Source organism: Ailuropoda melanoleuca, chromosome 2 (assembly GCF_002007445.2).
Source record: "Ailuropoda melanoleuca isolate Jingjing chromosome 2, ASM200744v2, whole genome shotgun sequence".
In the NCBI taxonomy this organism is placed as follows: domain Eukaryota; kingdom Metazoa; phylum Chordata; class Mammalia; order Carnivora; family Ursidae; genus Ailuropoda; species Ailuropoda melanoleuca.
The window spans coordinates 28,138,098-28,157,145 of record NC_048219.1 but is presented as its reverse complement, the minus strand read 5'-3'; the positions used below and the strand labels follow the sequence as shown (position 1 = coordinate 28,157,145).

At 52.9% G+C, this 19,048-nt stretch overlaps 1 protein-coding gene across 1 annotated transcript in view; it reads left to right on the top strand.

The window, feature by feature from the left end:
* SLC1A7 (solute carrier family 1 member 7) overlaps positions 1–19,048 on the top strand; it is a 41,542-nt gene that overhangs the window by 7,294 nt on the left and 15,200 nt on the right. The window contains exon 3 of the mRNA XM_011220390.3: positions 15,801–16,016. Coding sequence (XP_011218692.3) covers positions 15,801–16,016 — 216 coding nt within the window. The remainder of the gene's footprint in view (positions 1–15,800; positions 16,017–19,048) is intronic.

Sequence of the window (19,048 nt, the reverse complement as noted above, 5' to 3'; positions counted from 1 at the left end):
CATTGCCTGGCTGTGTGACCTTGGGCAAGTCATTTAACTTTTAAAAAGTCCTGGAGTCAGGGGCACCTAGGTGGCTCAGTCAGTTAAGAGTCCAACTCTTGATCTCAGCTCAGGTCTTCATCTCAGGGTTGTGGGTTCAAGCCCCAGGGTGGACTCCACACTGGGCATGGAAACAACTTAAAAACAAAACAAAACAAAAAACCCTAGAGTTGGAATGAGAGGCCTTGGTACCTGACCCGCTTCCTCCACAAATTACCACGTGATCTTAGGTAAGGCACCCTCCCTCTGGGCCTTGGTTTACTCAGCTTTCCTAGTGACGAAGGCCCTGTCTGACTCTCCGAATCCTGGCTCTCAGAGGCCCAGTCTTTCTCCCCTAGACAACAGTGTGTTCTCTGCGCTGGGAACGGAATGTGGTATTAACTTGAGAAAAGCCAGTGTGTGTTCACACATTTCCTTTGTTTATTATACAGTTTGGGCTGGTGCAGAGCAGCTGTGTCACTGAAAACTAGAAGTGCTTTCACAGTTTCCTACTCAGGGAGAATTAAATCTCTGGGGGAAAAGGACACATTTCTGAGCCCCAAACCCTCCATCCCTGAACTCATCTTCCTTTGGTTTGAACTGGTCTGTAGTTCATCCAATCCATCGGGCGCCCACAGTCCCCTGAGCTCTTGGTCCTGGCCAGTTCAGGGCTGATGAGCCCTGTCCTCAAGAGGCAACCACGCTGGTATGGGGGGGTCATCACTTAGGATGGAGCAAAATCACTGGAGCTGCTTTGCCCATTCAGATGACAAGATGCCAGGCTTCACACCAGGCTTACTAAACCAGAACTGCCCAAGGGACCCAAGTAGGGGTTAGCTTTAAAAGTTCCACAAGTGTTCAAATGGTTAAAAAAACAAAACAAAACAAAAAAACCCTCGTATCTTGGAATCGCGGCTTCTGGCCCGATAGCTAAAGAGGGTGGCAGGTGGGGGAATGGGATAGACTGGTGATGGGTAGTAAGGAGGGCACGTATTGCATGGTGCACTGGGTGTTATACGCAACTAATGAAGCATCAAACTTTACATCGGAATCTGGGGATGTACTGTATGGTGATTAACATAATATAATAAAATAAAATTAAAAAATAAATAAATAAATAAATAAAGAGGGTGGCAGAGGGCTGCTGCTCCTCGGGCCCCAGGGGCTCCACGCTGTAACCCCAGGAGACAGGGATTTTTTCTGCCCTGTAATTGCTCCAGCACAGGGACCTGGGATGGAGCCCCACATCCAACTCTCTGCTCAGCGGGGAGTCTGCTTCTCCCTCTCCCTCTGTTCTCTCTCTCTCTCTCTCTCATAAATAAATAATTGCTCCAGGGCAGTGGGAGGATACACATGAAGGCACATTTGCTTCCGGTTCCAATAAGCAGTAATTCTGGGCCCTGAAGCCTGGCACCCATGATTCCAGATGCTCCCACCTCTTCTCCAGCAGCACCTGCCACCCTGCCCCTACGCCAAGTCCTGCAACCAGGCCCGTTTCCTCATTGGTCCCTAAGTATTCCATGCACATTTCTTCCTTCATTCCTTTGCTCGGGTTGTTCCCCCTCCCACCAATGCCCTCTTCCCACCCTGATGAAAGTTCCCACTCTGTGTTCAAGACCTAGCTCAAGGTTCTGTCTGAAGCTCTCCTAGCTCTTCATTTATTGATAAGTATTGATGATGACCTGTCTCCACTGCGATGCTGCTCATACCCCAGATGTACTCAGTATTGTCCGTGAAATGATTTCACAGTCACGGCTAGCATATCACATGATGGGGTACAGACCCCCCCGCCTTTTTTTGTATAGTAGTGACATAGAAATAAATCAGCACTCCTGTCTGGACTAGCCACTCCTACTGCTGACTGAGAATTCCCTCAGCCAAGGCCACCTGTCACTGTGACCCCTCCGAGAAGGACCAGGTGCATCACCGTGTTTTTAGGTGACATACTGGGAGGGGGTCAGGTTCATTCTCCCCTTGCCAATGGTGGTGGTCAGCGTAACTGATTTTTGCAGGAGACAGAAAACTAATAGACAAGCAAAGAGGGATGGTGAGATATAACGAAGTCTGGGTGGTAATGGTGCATGGTTGACACAAACGATGAAAAGACCCTGAGCCTGCCTTAAAGGGTCTCACCATCTGGCAGGCGGACCGTCAGAGAGTCACTTTGTTTTAGAGAAAAGAGGCCCAGCTCGAGGGAGGAAGGGCCAGCCGGCCTGGGTTGGAGCCCGGCTCAGTCAGTCTGCCCACAGTCCTGCACCTTCCACTCTTGGGCCTCTTTTCTCTAGACTCCACTCGAAGCCAGCACCTGGCCTGAGCCCCCTCCTCAGACAGGCACGCCACGGTCCCGCTGAGTGCAACCTCCCGTTGGCCAGTTGTGGCTTCATAATTCAGTGCGGGCGGCGACCCCTCGGTCCTGGCCAGCGTGGCTGAGAATCTGCGGGGGACTCCAGGGAAGGGGCTGGGGCTTTGGAGTCACTCACTGCAGGTGTGAACCTAACCAAGTCTCTCAGCATCTGAGCCTTAGTGACCTTCCCTATAAAAAGGGAAGAGCACCCATCGCCCTTCTGAGAGTGAAATAAGATAACATCTTTGGAGAACCCAGCATCGCTCCTGATACATCATGAATGGCGCCTGTTTTTTTCTGACTCATGAAAGCTTCACCACCAGGCTTCTCCAAGGCTCAGAGGAGGTGTGTCATAAAACCCTCCACCTCGGTTTCTGCTCTCAGCAGGTAACCCCTTTGGGTGACTTCTTCCTTCTTCATGCTTTTACTCAGCACTGCTGCTTACTCGTCACTTCCTCTGGGAAGCCTCTCTGGGCTCAGGCACACTTGGGAACACGGATACAGACCTGCACACCCGTGTTCATGGCAGCCTTCACGGGCGCACGGACTAGGTACCATGAGTGTCCACGTGACACACGTGTCACACGTGTCACCCGTGCCCGGAAGCTCTCCCCAAGCCATGGTTCTGCAGTTGCCTCATCCTCCAGGAATTCCTAGAGCTCACTGCCTCTTGCTTTCCTCTGCCCTCGCATTCCTGCAACTAGTCCTGCAACCTTTGCCAGTCGCCCAGTCACACACATATCCCTTGCTTCAAATAACGCACAGATTTAGTAATGTCACTGACAGCTGGGAACAAGATCACGGGGAAGGGTTATATTGAGGAGTGTAAGCCCTTCGGCCATCTCTCGGTTTTCTCTCTCGCTCTGTGTATATTTGTTATCTATCACTCTGGAACAAATTACCACAAACTTAGCCATTAGTTATCTACCACTTTCCATGGGTTGAGAGCCCAGGCATAATAGTTTAGTTGGATCCTCTGCTCAGGGTCTCATGAGGCTGCAGTCAAGGTGCACACTGAGCTGTGTTCTCATCTGAAGGCTTGGCCAGGGAAGCATCTATTTCCAAGCTCACCTAGGTCGTTGGCAGAAGTCATTTCCTTGTGGGTATTTGTCTAATGACCCAGCTTAATAGCTATCAGCTGGAGGCCACCCTCAGGTCCTAGAGGCTACCGGAGGTTTCCTACCTTCTGACCCTTGCCAAAGGCGATTCCCAACATGGCTTTCGGCTTCATCAAGGCCAAGAGGAGGATCCCTCACTCTCCAGTCTTCTGAGACAGTCTTCTATAACATAATCATGGGAGTGACATCCCATCACCTTTGCCATATCCTATTAGTTAGAAGCAAGTCACAGATCCCACCTACACTTAGGGAGGGAAATTATACAAGGGCGTGGATCACTGGGGGGTCCACAAAGGGGGTATCCACCTCTTTCTTTCTCTCTCCCCACCTTCCTTCTCTCTACCCCTATTCTAAGACCAATCAAAAATCCTGTTCTCCTTGTCTTTCAAAAGTTACCTCCACTCCTGCCCTGTTCTGGACTGGGGCAGGGTGGAGGCACCGCTCAGGTTCTGGTCCACGTGGCTCATCAGGGAATTTCTTCTAATCAGGGACAACTCTCTTATCATAAAAATAATTCTGAAGAAAATGAATTCCTCTATCTCTTTTACAAGAACATTGCAGGGCCTGCTAGATAGTAGGTGCCTAATAAATGCATATTAAATGAGTAAAGAACAGTGGAAGGGCAGCTGAGGCAGAATTCAGGAAAGTTTCATGACCAACATCTGAACTGACCCTTGGAGGATGGTTCGGAGTTGCCTTTTAAAAATGTTTTTGTACTTTAAAAAATTCTGTAATTATAAACATTATAGAGAATTGAGAAAAAAGATCCTCCTATCATCCCACTATCCTAATTCTGCCACTATGATCTTTTTCCCTATAAATGGTTGCTCTTATCATAGTAGTGACTCACCAGGCCCAGGGTGTAGTCCTTGGCTGACTGGCTCAGAAGCTCACCCTCATCTGAGCTCTGGAGCTGCTAAGGCCAGTCCTCTGATGCTGGCAAGAAGCAACAAAACAAAGGAAATGCCAGTGTATTCATTCACAGAGATAAACACAATCACCAAGGAGGACAGGTGCACACAGTCTCTGGCCGGAGCATTTCTCCCTGTAGCTCACTACTTGGGCAACGCACTGGTTCCATGTTTGGTGGCAAGACAATCTAATTTTTTAATTGTATAGCCAGTGTGACTCCGGGTCTGCCAGTTTAGTTCATCTCTGGGTCCCATCTGGTGGAGTCCCATCATATATGCATTTAACTTAAGTAAACTCAGTTACATATGCTGTGGAAAACAGAAAGTTTAAAGGAGGCAGGAGGCTGCCCCCATTCCAAGGGCTGTGCTCCTGAGTGAGCATACCATGGGGGAGGTGGGTGTGCTTCGCACTGAGCCGGTCCCAGTTCCCACGTGCCTCTCCAAGTGTGAGCATCTCCCCAGAGCAGTTGTGATTCTAGGCCATGAAGAGAAGGTTGGGATTCTTTCTCTTTACATCGTGGCTGCTGAGTGTATGCTGACTTTTTCCACTAGTGTTCCTTAAACAGCAGCACACTTCACAATCAGGAAGCAAACTGTCTTGAGTGAACTTACATGGAATTATACCTCCTCAACCTTACGAGCAACCTAAGGGATCTCCGAGGCAAATTTAATTATCGCTGGCTTTTGTTTTCTGTACTGACTTCAGAACTGAATGTGCTGAATAAGGTCTGCTCCTCTGTACAGCGGGAAGCCTAACATCTTCCTCTTGAGGCTTGTACCCCAGTGGCCAAAGTCAGCTTACTTCCTTTAGGGGAAGCTTCCGGCCAAGTAGCTAGAACTGGAAGATTTGATCTTGCCACCAGCCCCGTTGCTCTGGTTCCTTCCACATGGTGTCGCTGTTGAACACAGACCCTGTGTGGTCTGGTTCAAGTCAGCACACTGCCTCCTGCAGGTGCGTATCCCTGTATCCCTGCTCTGGCTTCTAGATCCCCTTAAGTTCCTGGTGATTGTTCCTCAAAGCAGCCTCAGTCATGCCCTGAGCTTGGCTCCTTGGGATTGAGCCCTTTTCCCTCCTGTTGGGTTAGCCCTGGGGGCTTTTAGTGCCCATAGATCTTGGTCATAAGTACTCCAGTATACCCTGACCCTAACTTCAAAACTCAGGGAGCAGGGGGTGGGATCTTAGTCTCTTTCTCACAGAAGTCCCCTGAGCCTCTCATGTAAACTGATGCACTTTTCATACTCTGCATGCAGATCTTAAGGTCTCAAGGTCTCGAGGTGTTTCCGTCAAACCACGGAAGTCTCTCCTTTCCCCTGGACTAAGTGTGCCTTCTTACCTTATATTTGGCATTTGAAAATGTGGGGTTTTTTTTTTTAAGATTTTGTTTATTTATTTGAGAAACAGAGTGAGCGAGAGAGAGAGCACAAGCAGGGGAAGCAGTAGAGGGAGAGGGAGAAGCAGGTTCCCCGCCGAGCAGTGAGCTCGATATGGGGCTCGATCCCAGGACCCCAGAATGAGGACCTGAGCTGAAGGCAGATGCTTAACAGACTGAGCCACCCAGGCGCCCCTGAAAATGTTTTCTAAAAATGATATTGGCTGCAAGGAGACTAGCTGTCTCCACCTACGAACATAGAAGCCTCAGACAAAATGTAGAAAATTCTGCTTCCTGGTACATTGGTGCAGGAATATTCTGATGATTAGGACTGCCACAGCACTGTCACGTCCTCGAACCAGGGCCTGCCTCCCATGGGTGGTGCTTGGGTGGGTCCTGAGTGCTTTGTGGCTCTCAGCTCTTTTCTCTGTGCCTCACTGCTGATTGAACCCATGCTAATCATTCCTCTTCCAATAGAAAAGTTATGTCTTTGGAGACTTGGTGGCCTTCCTTTCTCATTTTCTCTCAGTAATAGCACCTGTCACTACTCTGACCCCTTTTTCTTTTAATTTATAGTTTATCCCAAAGGGTATTGGCAACTTTCTGTTCCTTTAAGATCTTAGGGGAGATGTCACTGCCTGCAAAAATAAGTCTGTGTGTTTCTTCTTCTCTTGTTCATTCAATGCGATGTCATAAGAATTGTCCACGCTGCACCCTTGTCTCCATAATCTTGTTTTCATCTTCCATTCGGGCCAGAGCAGAGTTTGCGAAACCCTTTCACTCGACACTTAGGATGCTGCTGGATGTCCTTCTGGGGCATCACTGTGTCCCACGACTCTGGAGTTACCTCGAGGTCTGTTATTTACCACACTCTTGGCCTCAGCCATAAAAGAGACATGATGCCATCAGCCAACTGACAAAGCCATTCCCAGCAGGTGCTTTCTTATTTTTATTTTTTTCATGGCCCATTTAGCCCCCAATTGGGCTGGAGTTTGCTTCTGAGCTTAGGAAGTCAACGGCGCCTTGCTTTCACACATCCCCAGACAAGCGACACCAGGAAGCAGGGGTGGGTCAGACCAGCATCTGGATCCAGCAAGGGCCTCCAATTCTCCACTTGTTCTTTGCCAAACCCTCCTCTCCCCTCATTCTTCAATTTCTTAAACCAGGCATCATTCAAGGGAAACTAAATCCATGTGTTTGTGATTCACTGATGCTGAACATGGCAGAATGTTTTGTAAGTTTCACATCATAGCAAGGAAATCCAAGTGCGTGTGTGGGTTTGTGTGGGACCGCGTGGTGTCTTCACCTGTGTGTACAGTGTGTACGTCTGTGTGTGCATGTGCATTCCTGTGTATGTGTTGTTTTCCGTTCAGTTTCTTGTAAGAATTTTAAACTGATTTTTCTTAGAATCAGGAAATCATGTTTGGCCAAAGAAACCTAACACTCCCTTCTCCCCCTTCCTGAGGAACTCTAGCTTGGCAGAAAACACCCAAACACCCACGTTCTAACTTATTGGAGAAGGTCCTGGGCCACGCAGCCGTTGCAGTCTGGTTCAGGAGCCAGCGTGCAGGGGGCAGCTGCCCCGGGCTCCCCAGCACACAGTGAGTGGGAGGGAGGCAGGAGGAGCGGGCAGCCTGTGCTCTGGCTCTGCCCCTCAAACCATGGGGCAACTTCTCTCAGCAAAACTCTGCTGACCTCTCCAAGGGGAACCCTGGGATCTGTCCTTGGCCCTCTTGCCCAGTCAGCTGACCGCCTTACTCATCAGGAGGGGGAACATGGCCCAGCTGTGGGCTGCGGGTGGGGTCAGACCATCAGCCTGGTGACTCCGAAAACCTCCTCGGACTCCCATGCTCTTTCCCCCGTCCAGGTAGAGAATTCCTACTCATCCTGCAAGGATCCATTCAGCAGCCACGTCCTCCGGGAAGCCTAGACCCTGCTTCTGGCCTCTCCCAATCACAGCCATGACCCAGGGCTCCGTGCTGTCCAGTACAGGTCTCTGCACCAACTGGCTAGAGCTTCTCAAAGACCACAAGCCCACCTCATTCATTCCTGGGACCCACAGAACCCAGAGCAAGTAGTCAACACAGGGCAGGCTGGGAACACATCAGAGTTTGGGGAGATGGGGGAGGTTTTGAAAAGCTCTCATTGCCCTTCTCTGTGGAGAACCACTGCCCTAGAGGGTCTCATTTGACCTGGAGAGAGCCTCACTTAGGCAGCCCAGCCTGAGCCCTTGGTGGAGAGACACCAGGAGCCCCGCTGGTGGAGGGGGAGAAGGCAGAAGACTCAGGTTCCCTCCTACTCTGGGGGCGGGGGCTCCTAGCCATGGCATGGTGGCATGGGTCATAACCGGGCATCCCAAGGACATAGTTCAGTAGAGATGACAGGCTGCAACTGTGGAGCAGAGAGGTGGGCCTCTGTGGGACACTCCAGCTCCCTCACACCTGATGTTCTTTGTTTTGTGGGAAAGAGGGGTATGAATTCAGCTCTCATGGAGGTAGGAACTGGACGGGACCCTTGTTACACTTGGGCTCACAGCCTTCCTGATGGAAAGTGGTTGGGCACGGTCGATGGTCAGATCGTGAGCTCTGAGGGCTGCAGCTTTAGCTCCTCCAGCTGCTACTTTCGGTTCCGTTCAGGCTTGCTATTTGCAAGCCCCAATTAAGCATTGTTCTGGTGCCCAGGGGTTTGGCTGGGAAGCAGGGACCTTCATAGGGCAGTGGGGGATGACCAGGCAGCAGTGTCCCACTAGACCCATGCCTGGCTCTGTGCCCGCCCTCCTCCTTTCCCACTCCACCTCTGCACTTCAAGCCCCACAGCCTCTAAAGAGGAACCAAAAAGCTTCGGTCTGTGTCACTCCAGAGGGCAGGGCTGGGCCCAGAACAGGGAATTCTCTTCCCTGAATGTGGATTTCATTCTGGTGCCAGGAAGGACTGTCTAATAAGCACAGCTAGCCCATATGGAAGGGCTAACAGGAGGTAGTGAGTTCTCTGTCGTCTGACGTGTGCAAGCAGATGCGGTAGAGAAATGTGTGCCCTTGGTAGGGGGTACTGGGACCAGAGGACCCTGACTTTAGCCAAGTGGGAGTCTGGGCATCCTGCCTCAGGTCTTAGAAAGAGTTGGCTTGAGGGTGGGGGCGTGGCAGAGCCATCTGGGAAAAGAAATGCGGCGCTAACGTGGCACTTGCTGTCAGCTGCTGGGCCTGTCATCTGCTCCAGGAAGAAAGCAAGCCATGATGCTTGGAAGGGCTGAAGGGATTCTCATGGGCCCCCAGATGCCTCCTTCCAGCTGCCTTTCTGGTGGACTCCCTGCAGCTGCATCCCCGGGCTGGCTTGGGGGAGCCTCCCCAACTGGGTCAGCTGAGGCCAGAGCCCAGGGACTTGGCCATGGGGCTCAGGGCTCCTTCCTGTCTCAGACATCCTAGTGCCGGGATGTTGTGACTATGAGTGTTGTCATGCTGGTAGACCAGGGTTTGAATCTACTTATCCGGTGGTCTTAGCAAGTTGCTTGCACACCTACAGTGACTGGGAATTCACTACTTCTCAAGGAGGTCCCTTCCAGGGCAGAAAGTTATTACTGGTGCTGAGCTGAGAGCTCCTTCCCTGTGGCTTGCCCCACCAATCCCAGCATTACCCAGCTTTGCTCTGCTCCCAGCTCCACAGCCCCCCACCCCCTCACCTGCTTCCCCAGGCCCGCAGCTCCGTCACCACTCCTACCTCAGCTGCAAGACGCACACCTCCCTCCCCTGTCCCTTTCCCAGCAGGTCTCAATGTCAGGGCGGGTCCATGGCCTCCTCCACAAGCTCCCAGGCTTCTGGCCCCACAGGCAAAGGGCCCACCGGCCCTTCAGCAGCCCCATTCCCTACGTGACTCAACAAGCTGGCAGCACACCAACACCAAAGTCCCCTTCCCACGTGCTGCTGCTGCTCTCCCGGCTGTGGAAGCCAGGTCTGGCCCAACATATGTCCGTGCTCAGTTTTATCGTGTCAGAATTGGCCCGTGGTCCCAGCCTGCTGGGGTCTGCATTGTCCCAACTTCCTCATCCCACACATTAGCTGTTCCTCCCAGCTTCCTGTCCTCTGCAAATCTGATCCACATGCTATCAGCGGCCTTGGTCAAGCCATTGATAAAAATGACCAGGAAGGGGAGGCTGAAAGAAAAGCCCTGCATCATACCTCCAGGGACCCTCACAGAGTCTCTTCACCCAGGAGAGGGCACTGCCTGAGACAGTCACTCCCAGAAGTTCCCATCTATTCCCAAAAGTTCCAGTGCCAACTATCTCAATGTCACACAGACATACAGTGCCAAGGGTAGTCCCCTGAACCTGGTGAGGGGACCAAAACTGGTCCAGGGGACTTGCTCTCAGGGAACCCACAATGAGTGCCTATAGGCATCAGAGCTAAGCTGACCTTTTAACAATCTCGTCTAGAATGGCATCCTGGTCTAACACCACACTCAACAAACCTGCACCCAGACCAGACCCTGCTCTCGGAGGGCCTGAAGCTGAGCTGGATCCAGCCCTTCCCTGGAGGAGCTCACAGTCTGCTGGGGCAGGCAGCCACAGGAGAGACAATGACATCATAGAGCAAATGCTAATAACTGGAATATACTGAATATTTATGAGGTACCGGGCACCATGCTAAACCTAGATTAACCCTCACCACAAACCATCACTATCTCCATTTTATCCTTCAGTGGAAACAGAGGCACACAGAGGTCTGGGAACGTGATGAGGGCTCCCAGCTATAGAGGGATGCATGTGGGAGCAGGCGGGAGCTGCCTCGCCCAGCCAGGTGGGCCCAAAGGGACCTCCGAGGGACGTGGTGCCTGAGTGGAGAACAGACAAATGAGCAGCAGGAGGGGACAGGAAAGGGAAGCAGGAGGGGCAGGGGCAAGGGGACTGGGTTCCTTTGGAATTCCCTGCTTCACCAGCACTCATTCCCTGCCAGCTTACTGGTTGTGCCCTGGAGATTCGGAGGTGGGCATACCAGCAGAGTGCCCTCTAACTGGGGAGCACAGGGTTCCCTCGGACGGAGGGTTGAAGTGGCACCTCGAGGAAGGCTTCCCAGAAGAAAGGACATCTAGGCTGGCCTTGGAAAGGACAAGTGGAAATGGGTGGGGCTAGGGAAACGTGTATGGGGTGCAGGGTGGGGGGACAGAGTTCCAGGCCGAAGGAGTTACCGTGCAAAGGCGGTTCGGAGCAGCAGGGAGACCAGGGTGGCTGGAGCGCGCAGGTGAGGAGCTGGAGCCTGAGTCAGGCCACAGTGGACTCAAGGCCATGAAGGAGTGTGCAAAGTTCTAAGGGCAGTGGGGAGCCTCCAAGGACTTCAAATGGGGGAGGTGGGCAGCCAAGAGTCCAGGTACTCGGTCCACTGTCCCCAGCACAGTGTACGGCAGCAGTGGTGGCTCCCAGGGTCAGGTGGAGTCATGATACCCACCTCACCGGCTGGTGTTAGAACATGGTGACGGTCAGTAAACAGCCTCCTTCCCCCTCTGTGAGGCGCCCCGCAGCTGCTGCCTCCCTTCCCCCACCCCTGCAAGTGAAGCAGTTACCAGATTGAAACAGGCTGGGCCCTTGAGCCCAGCCCGCTCCCCAGTCACTGCAATCTCTTGATCCGCAATCCCTGGGCTCTGGGTGGTGGCCATATGGCCACGAGGGAGTCCCAAACCTCTCAGCTCCCTGAGGCTCTTCCCCAGGGCCCTGAAGGACTATGGGGGCTCCAAGGAGCACCCAGCCAGACTGGGAGTAGGTGAGGCAAGTTTACTTGTTCTCCCCTCACCGTAAATTATGTGCCAGTAGGGGCATTGGAGGTCATCCTCGTGGAACCTCCCACTCAGTCTAGAAGCCTTGATTGAGCATCTGAACAGTTGGCTGGCCATCCAGGCTCCACTTGGATAACTCCAAAGATGGGGAGCTCACCACCACAAATACATCATGGGACAAGTTGTCAACTCTGAGAGTTGAACTATAGAGGCACGACATGGACTCCCATCAAATTAGAATCATGGTCAGAAAAACTGGAAGACACTTTTCTTGCACCAGAGTTAAACCAGCTCGGTATCACAGAGAGGTACTGGGAGCAGGGGAAGCCCCGCAGGGTTCTGAATCAGAAACCCCTGTTTTAGTCTAGACTCCACAGCTTCCCAGCTGGGTGGCTTGGCCAATTATCTCCCCATCCCTGAGCTCTATTTACCTTCTAACTTCAACTGCATGGTCCAGTAAGGTAGCCACTGGTCATAAATGGGTTACTGAACCCTTGAAATGTGACTAGTACAACTGAGGAGCTTAACTTTTTTAAAAAATTAATGTTAAGTTAAAATATTAACTACCTGAACCAGTGTAAACATTTTTATATTGATTACACATTGAAATGATAATATTTTGGATAGACTGGGTTAAATAAAGTATTAAAATGAATTTCACCAAAAAAATGAATTTCATTTTTTTTTTCACTTTCTAAAATGTGACTATTAAGAAATTTAAAATTTTACAGTTGTGGCCTACCTTATAATTCCATAGGGCAGCACTGACCTAGAATGTTTTTTAAGGATCAAATGAGGTGGATGTCAGGTGTTTGGGGACATCTAAGGTCCAGACAAATTATGGTTTCTGTGGCTGCCAGGTACTCCAGGGATTGTGTTTTCTGTCCACCAGCAAGACATGCTCATCCTAGAAATAATAGAGAATGTGGATAAACAGTACAACAGAACAAAAATCACCCATAATCCCACCACGCAAAGATAGCTACTGTAAACTCTCTCTTGCTGGTGGTTTTTCTTCTGTGCATATCCACATGAGTCCTCGCCAGCCACCCTACCCCAGCTTATAGGTTCTCAGGTCACTTTAAGAGCTTGGCCCAAAAGTCTGAGACCTCGAGGAGCCCCCTCTGGTCAAAGGTGGGACCTTGAACTTGCTTTCTTGTTACCATGAGTCCCTGGAGTGGCCCATGTGCTTGTGGGGCTTTCCTCGTACTGAGCTCCTGGTCTTCTTGGCCACTGTCAGCACCCCCAGTCACCAACGTGGCTGCTCTGTCAGCTGTTGCCAGCGCTCCCTCCATCTGAGCTCCTGCCTCCTCTCTCCAGCCAGTAGGAAAACCCTTCCCAGTTTGGAGGCTCCAGAGGGGAACTGCTTGGAGCCCAGGTGATGGAATTCTTTCCATGTTTTCCATCAAGCCCTCTCCTTTCCAGAGCCCCTGGGTTGGGGCCTCTCTTGCGCTATCTAGAACCTACACTCCCTCCATTTCTGCATCCTGGTCAGTCCCCGAGTTGGAACCACCCCTCTGTTAGACCTTCTTCTTCTTCAGGGTGGCCTTCTGAGGGACCCTTAGCCCCTTTCTGCAATCTGATTGTCACGGACACGCCTCTCATGCACAATCCCTCAAGCATGTTTGCTCAGTGCCTCAGGACCACAAACCCGGAGAGGGCTCTCTGTCACAGGCTCTAGGGCCCCTTGCAGAGCTACGGACTAGCTCGGACCTTATTTTCTTCACGTAACCTCAAACAGGAACATCTTTTCAATGACACCATTGCTTCTAATGGATGCTTAGAACCCACTGTGTGGGTATGCTGTAACTTTTAATCTAACTCTGCATTGACGAATTAGGGGCTGAGTCCTAGTCTAGTTCTGCATTGACGTTCTTAGGTCAGTCCCAGATGTTCACTCTCACAAAATACTTTAGGGTCCCTTCCCTGTACACTTCACTTAGATGTTCTTAAATTTAAGGAGTTCTCCCTTTTCAGACAGCCAGCAAATTCTGCTGGATGTATTGTGCTGGACCCCACTTTTCCCTCTGTCCCCTTGGTCTGGCACTCAAGGCCACCCCCACTCCTGAGCACAGTCTGTCTGTCCCCCATATCACCATTCTTCTACTTTGACCTTAGCTCTGACCACATTAAACAGCACAGTGTGCCCCCACTTGCCAGCCTCCCTGTTGGTTACTGCTGTCTCATTGCCTGGGATATCTGCCCCATTTCCACATCCTCCCCATCCTCCCAAGAACCAACTCAAATGCCCCCTCCTCCAGGAAGTCCTTCCTGACTCTCCTAGCTAGAAGTGATCCCTCTCTCCTCTGAGTAAAGATAGCACATCCTTGTCCTCTTGCCTATGGTACTAATACAACCACCTTGGCTCCTGGTTCCTTGAGTCCACTTGTACGGGAGCATCTCAGTCTGTCTCCTTCCTGCCTTCCTGCCACACCAGGAGCAGCTTGAGGCTGGGGAGAGACTCTGATTTTTTTCTGTGGACACAGGGCATGGCATGAAGTGGGCATGCACTAAAAGTCTGAATAAATACATGAAGGAAAAAAGGACAGGCCTGGAGTTGGGGGCCTGCGTTCTGGTCCAGTTGGCTGCTAGTGTTCTGTGTGATCTCGGGCAGGTCGTCCTCTCAGGGCCCCAACTTCCCTATGAGCTGAAACAGTTGGACTTGGCTGTGGGGGATTCTGCTGCGGTCAGAGGCCTTTTGGCCCTGGGCTGATGTGCTGGCCCCAGCCTGGGGATCATCTCTCATGGATAATAACTATAAGGCAGCTCCCCATTTCCTTCGCCTACACAATCCCATTGTGAGCCCTTCAGGATTTATGTCTGAGACCCACACTAAGCGCATCACTAACATATGGCATCTGGCAGACAAGGGATGAACAGAGATTGTAAACATTCATTCATTCACTCCTTCATTCAGCAAACTGCTACCAAGCTGCACTCCGGCTGGGCCCCCGTGCCTGGCTCTGTGGACCCAGCATTGAAGAGACCCAGGCCCAGTCCCGGAGGCACTTCCAGTAAACAGTCAGCAACTCAGTGAGATGGGGGTTGAGGCAGAGGACAGCACAGGGCCTGTGGAAGCCCAGAGAAGGAGCCTTTGCCCCAGCCAGTGGTCAGGGAAGGTTTTCTGGAGGAGGAGAGCCTTCAACTGTGTCTTAGTGGAGCAAGGAAGAGCAGGGCACTCAGGCAGCAGCTACAGCCTGAGGTGGGGAGAAGCTTGCTGTGCTCAGCTCGATGCTGGGTGCTGCCTGTGCAGAGTCTAATGATAAGAGGAGCAGGATGGGGAGGGATTATCCACTCTTGTTTACATGATTAAAACCAAATACTTCCTTTATCTGAAAGAATGAAAGGGCTTTGGGGAAAAATCCTTTTGGCAGCAAAGCACAAGCATCCCCTTAACTAATCTCTCAACCCCACCCCACCAACAGCCGTGAGAAGAGTAGCTCTGGGGCTGACCCGCGCTGGTAGGCCCAGAGCCCAGGGCAAGGCAGGCAGGGGTGGGAGGAGCCAAGGGGAGAGAGAATCACAAGCCCCCTCAACACAACCTCCCACAATGATGAAGGGGAATCTGGGCCCAGGCGGTAACCCAAGATGGCCACAGGGTGGCACCTCTCCGAGAAACCACGGCCCCATTTCAGAGACGGGATCCTGAGGCCCAGAGATGTCCCTCAGGCAGTGGGCAGAGGCAGGACCAGGACCCAGCCCAGGGCTTTCACTCACTCCCATCATTAGTTCATTCAGCAAGCTTGTGGTAACCCCTGCTTGGTGGCAGCCCTGAGAGCTCACGCTGTGCACGCACTGGGGACCCACAGAGAAGTCACACCTGCCCCTCTCCTCTCGTGTCCTCAGTCTGAGAGAGACAGGTAGACAGTGACAGCCAGGGTCATGACAGAGGCCAGGGGCTGTGGAAGCCCCAGAATGGGCTCCTAACCTTGGGGGCAGGCAAGTAGTCCAAGATGTCACCAGAGAGGTGACATTGCACTTGGTCTTACCTAGTGAGTAGCAAGCACTCAGGCCGAGTGGAGGAACCTGATGTTGACACCAAAGAAACTGCTGGCGAAGGCCTGGAGGTGTGCAAGGGTGTGGCTGCTGACCCTGGGCATGGGCCAGAGAACAGAGCAAGAAACCAGACTAGAAGGGCCACAGAACTGGATTGCTGAGGGGGGGTGGTGCATGGTCACTCTGCCCTGTGAGGGTGGGGGGCAGAGCCAGGAGGGGTATGAGCGGGTCCCCCTGAGTGCCCACCCGCCACCCCCAGACCCTGACCCACATCGCTCTCCCAGCTTGATGTCTGGCCTCGCCTCCCTGGATGCCAAGACCTCCAGCCGCCTGGGCATCCTCACCGTGGCATACTACCTGTGGACCACCTTCGTGGCAGTCATCGTGGGCATCATCATGGTGTCCATCATTCACCCAGGCGGGGCAGCCCAGAAGGAGATGACAGAGCAGAGCGGGAAGGCCATCATGAGCTCAGCCGACGCCCTGCTGGACCTCATCCGGTAACTCTCGCACCGACACCCCGCTTGGGAACGCCATGCCTGGGCTGCAGCCAGCAGCTCCATAGGCCTGGCCCCACGTGTCTGTCAGAGGCCACACAGGGCATGGGGAGGGGGTTCTCAGGGTCTGCTCTTGATTTCTTGTGGCCACAGAGGCCACACAGTGTCTCTGTCCCCTCAGCCCTGTGCCCCCCACTGGGTTCACGCTGCACTGTCTACCTCCCTTAGACCGGGAGCACCTCCAGGGCAGGACAGGGGTCAGCTCCCCCGGGAGCCACACCCCAGCATGCAGCCTGGCACCGGGCAGGCATTAGAGGCTGTCTGCGGACTGAGTTTGCTTGTGTGCACCCAGCCTCTACCGGGGAAGGCCAGCGGTCACCCCCCCACTGTCTTCCTTATTGCTCTTCTTCTTGGTCCTCTTCTTGCAGACGAGGGAATGAGGCTCAAAGAGATGACATGACTTTTCCAGGGTCATCCAGCAGGTCATGGAGCCAGGATTCAACCTGGACCTGACTCCGAGGGCAGTGATTTTTGCCCAATGGTTCCCCTGCCTGAGCTGCGTGGATGCTGATAACCATCTGTTTCAGGGACCTGAGCCCTCCTCCCCAGAAAGCGCTGTAGACCCAGCGATGCATCCAAATCTGAACCCCTTTTCCAAAGATTCCATGCAGGCCATGCCCCTCCTCTCCATCACCATTCACTCTCACCAATGGCCACCCTGTGCCAGGCACTCAAGCCTGGTCCTAGTCCCAGAGGAGGAAAAGGTTCAGGAATAGACAGCAACAACATGGGGATGGGAGTCACGATGAGGGAGGCAGGGGCTGCGGGTGAGTGCAAAGAACAGGATCAGGGGAGGTAAAGGGAGGGATGAGTGGCAGGGCCAGGGAGCCAGGAGCACATTCTTCGTGAAGACAAAGGTGTGCAAAGGTCCTGAGCTGAGAGGAAAAGCGTGGGGAGAAATCCTCACCCACTCAGCGTGACTGGGGCACCAGGGGAGAGGGAAGTGGACAGTCACCGCTGGAGAAGCGAAGGGGTCCTATCATGAAGGACAATGTGACCCAGGCTGAAAACTGTTTTATCCCAAAGGCCACAGGAAATGGGATTGAAACACAGAAGCGGCACGATCCCATTCAAAAGGCTCGCTGTGGCTGCAGAATGGGGGTGAATGGGAGACAGGGGAGGAGGGCAGGACAGGCAGGGAGAGGGACAGGATGGCAGTCCTGGGCACAGGGAGAGGGCAGGCTGAAGGCTGTTCTGAAGGTAAAACCAGCAGGAGCCGGACAGGGCAGAAGGGAGGGGGAGGGAGGAGGGGGCGGTACTGATCGCCATGGCCTGGACATCCAGCTGTGTGGTCACCGAGTCGCAGGACAATGCCAGAGCCCGTGTGGACATCCTAGGGAAGGTGTCCACCGGTGGTTGGCTGGCGGGTCTGAGTCTTTGGGAGAGTCTGAGCTGGAGACGGCCCACCTTGGGCCACCGTCTCTCATCTCTTGCATCCAATTTGTTGGCAAATTCTGTCAGCTCTACCTTCAAAATAATATCCCAGACCTTGTCCCTTCTGTCCCCTGTGCCAGTCTCACCATCTCCCAGACCACTATCATCTCTCACTGGAGGGTCCAACCACGTCACCCTGCTTTCTCTCTGCTTCCCTCTGGTGTGGTCTCAGCACAGCAGGCAGAGGGATCCTGCTCATGACTCATCACACACGAACACACTCCGCAGTGTTCACTATGGCCTACAGGCCCTTCCTTCTTGATGCCTCCGCCACACACCCACGGCCTGGGACCTCTGCTCCAACTCTCCCTCCCCTCCCTCCAGCCCTGCTGGCCTCCTGTCATTCCCCAAACGTCCATTAAGACCCCATCCTGGTGCCTTGTCCTCATTGCTGCCTCTGCCCGCATGGATCGTCCCGCAGGGGTGCATAACTTCTCGCCTCACTCCACCTCTGCTCCGTGTCACCTCTTCAGAGGGACCTCCCAACCTCTGTCACTCCCTCTCCTCAGAGCTTTTATTACTACCTGACATTATCCTGTCTGTGTGTTTTATTTTTTCTTGTGACTCCCCCACAGAAATAATATAGTTTCCACGAGGGCTAGATGTTTACAAACCTGTTCCCTGCTGCATCCTAGAGCCAAGAAGAGCTCAGAGGAGGTGCTCAGTGTTTGCTGAAGGTGGACATGGGACACAGGGTCACCGATGGGGTTGGGGTCTGAGCCATGAGCAGAGACTCACTTGCACAGGGAGACGGTGCCACGTGTGTGGCTCAGAGGCCCGGGCTGAGCCGTGGCCCCCAGCCATGCTGGAGGTTTTCGTAGAGCTGACAGAGCAGGAGCAAGCAGGGGGCCAGGAGCGGAACCAGGACAGCAGATATCCTAGAGGCCAAAGGAAGAGGAATTCCAAGAGGCTTCATTTCTAAGATCCATTATTTCTAAGATTTGGTGGCTATGATTCATCCTTTCTTGGATTCTATGATTCGAGACAGCCCTTCCTCATGGTGGAAGGAGTTGGTGCTGGGGAGTCCCCGCCCTCCCGACCACGGCCTCCCCTGCTGAGGGGCTGAGGGCTCTGGATCGGACACACGTGTCAGAGTCAAATGTTCCAGGAGTGACTCCTGCTCTTGGTTGCTTTTCACGTGGTGAAAATTGATCCTTCTGGTTTTAGGCTTTTCCCCAGTTGCTCTCAACCCCAAGGCAAGTTGTTTTGCAAAGCTGAGTGGTTGGACATCACGGTTTCTTAGTCAGAGAGTGGGGCTGCAGAGAGAGGTCACATGCTTCCCAGGACAGGGAACCAGAACCTTGGAGATGGGAGGTCGTGTCACAACTCTGGCAATAAGGCGCAGTGTGACCCTTCCAGGCATCAGTTTCCCCAGTGGTTTTCAAGATCCCTTCTAGCTCTGTGGTTCTGAAACACAAAGACCCACAGTGAGGAAGCTGCAGGGCTTGAGCAGAAGCTCCTGGAGGTGGGTTCTGGGAGATGCATTGGGAGGACAGTGCAGAACCCAACCTTGAAGACCTTGAGCCCAGGCTGAGGGGTTG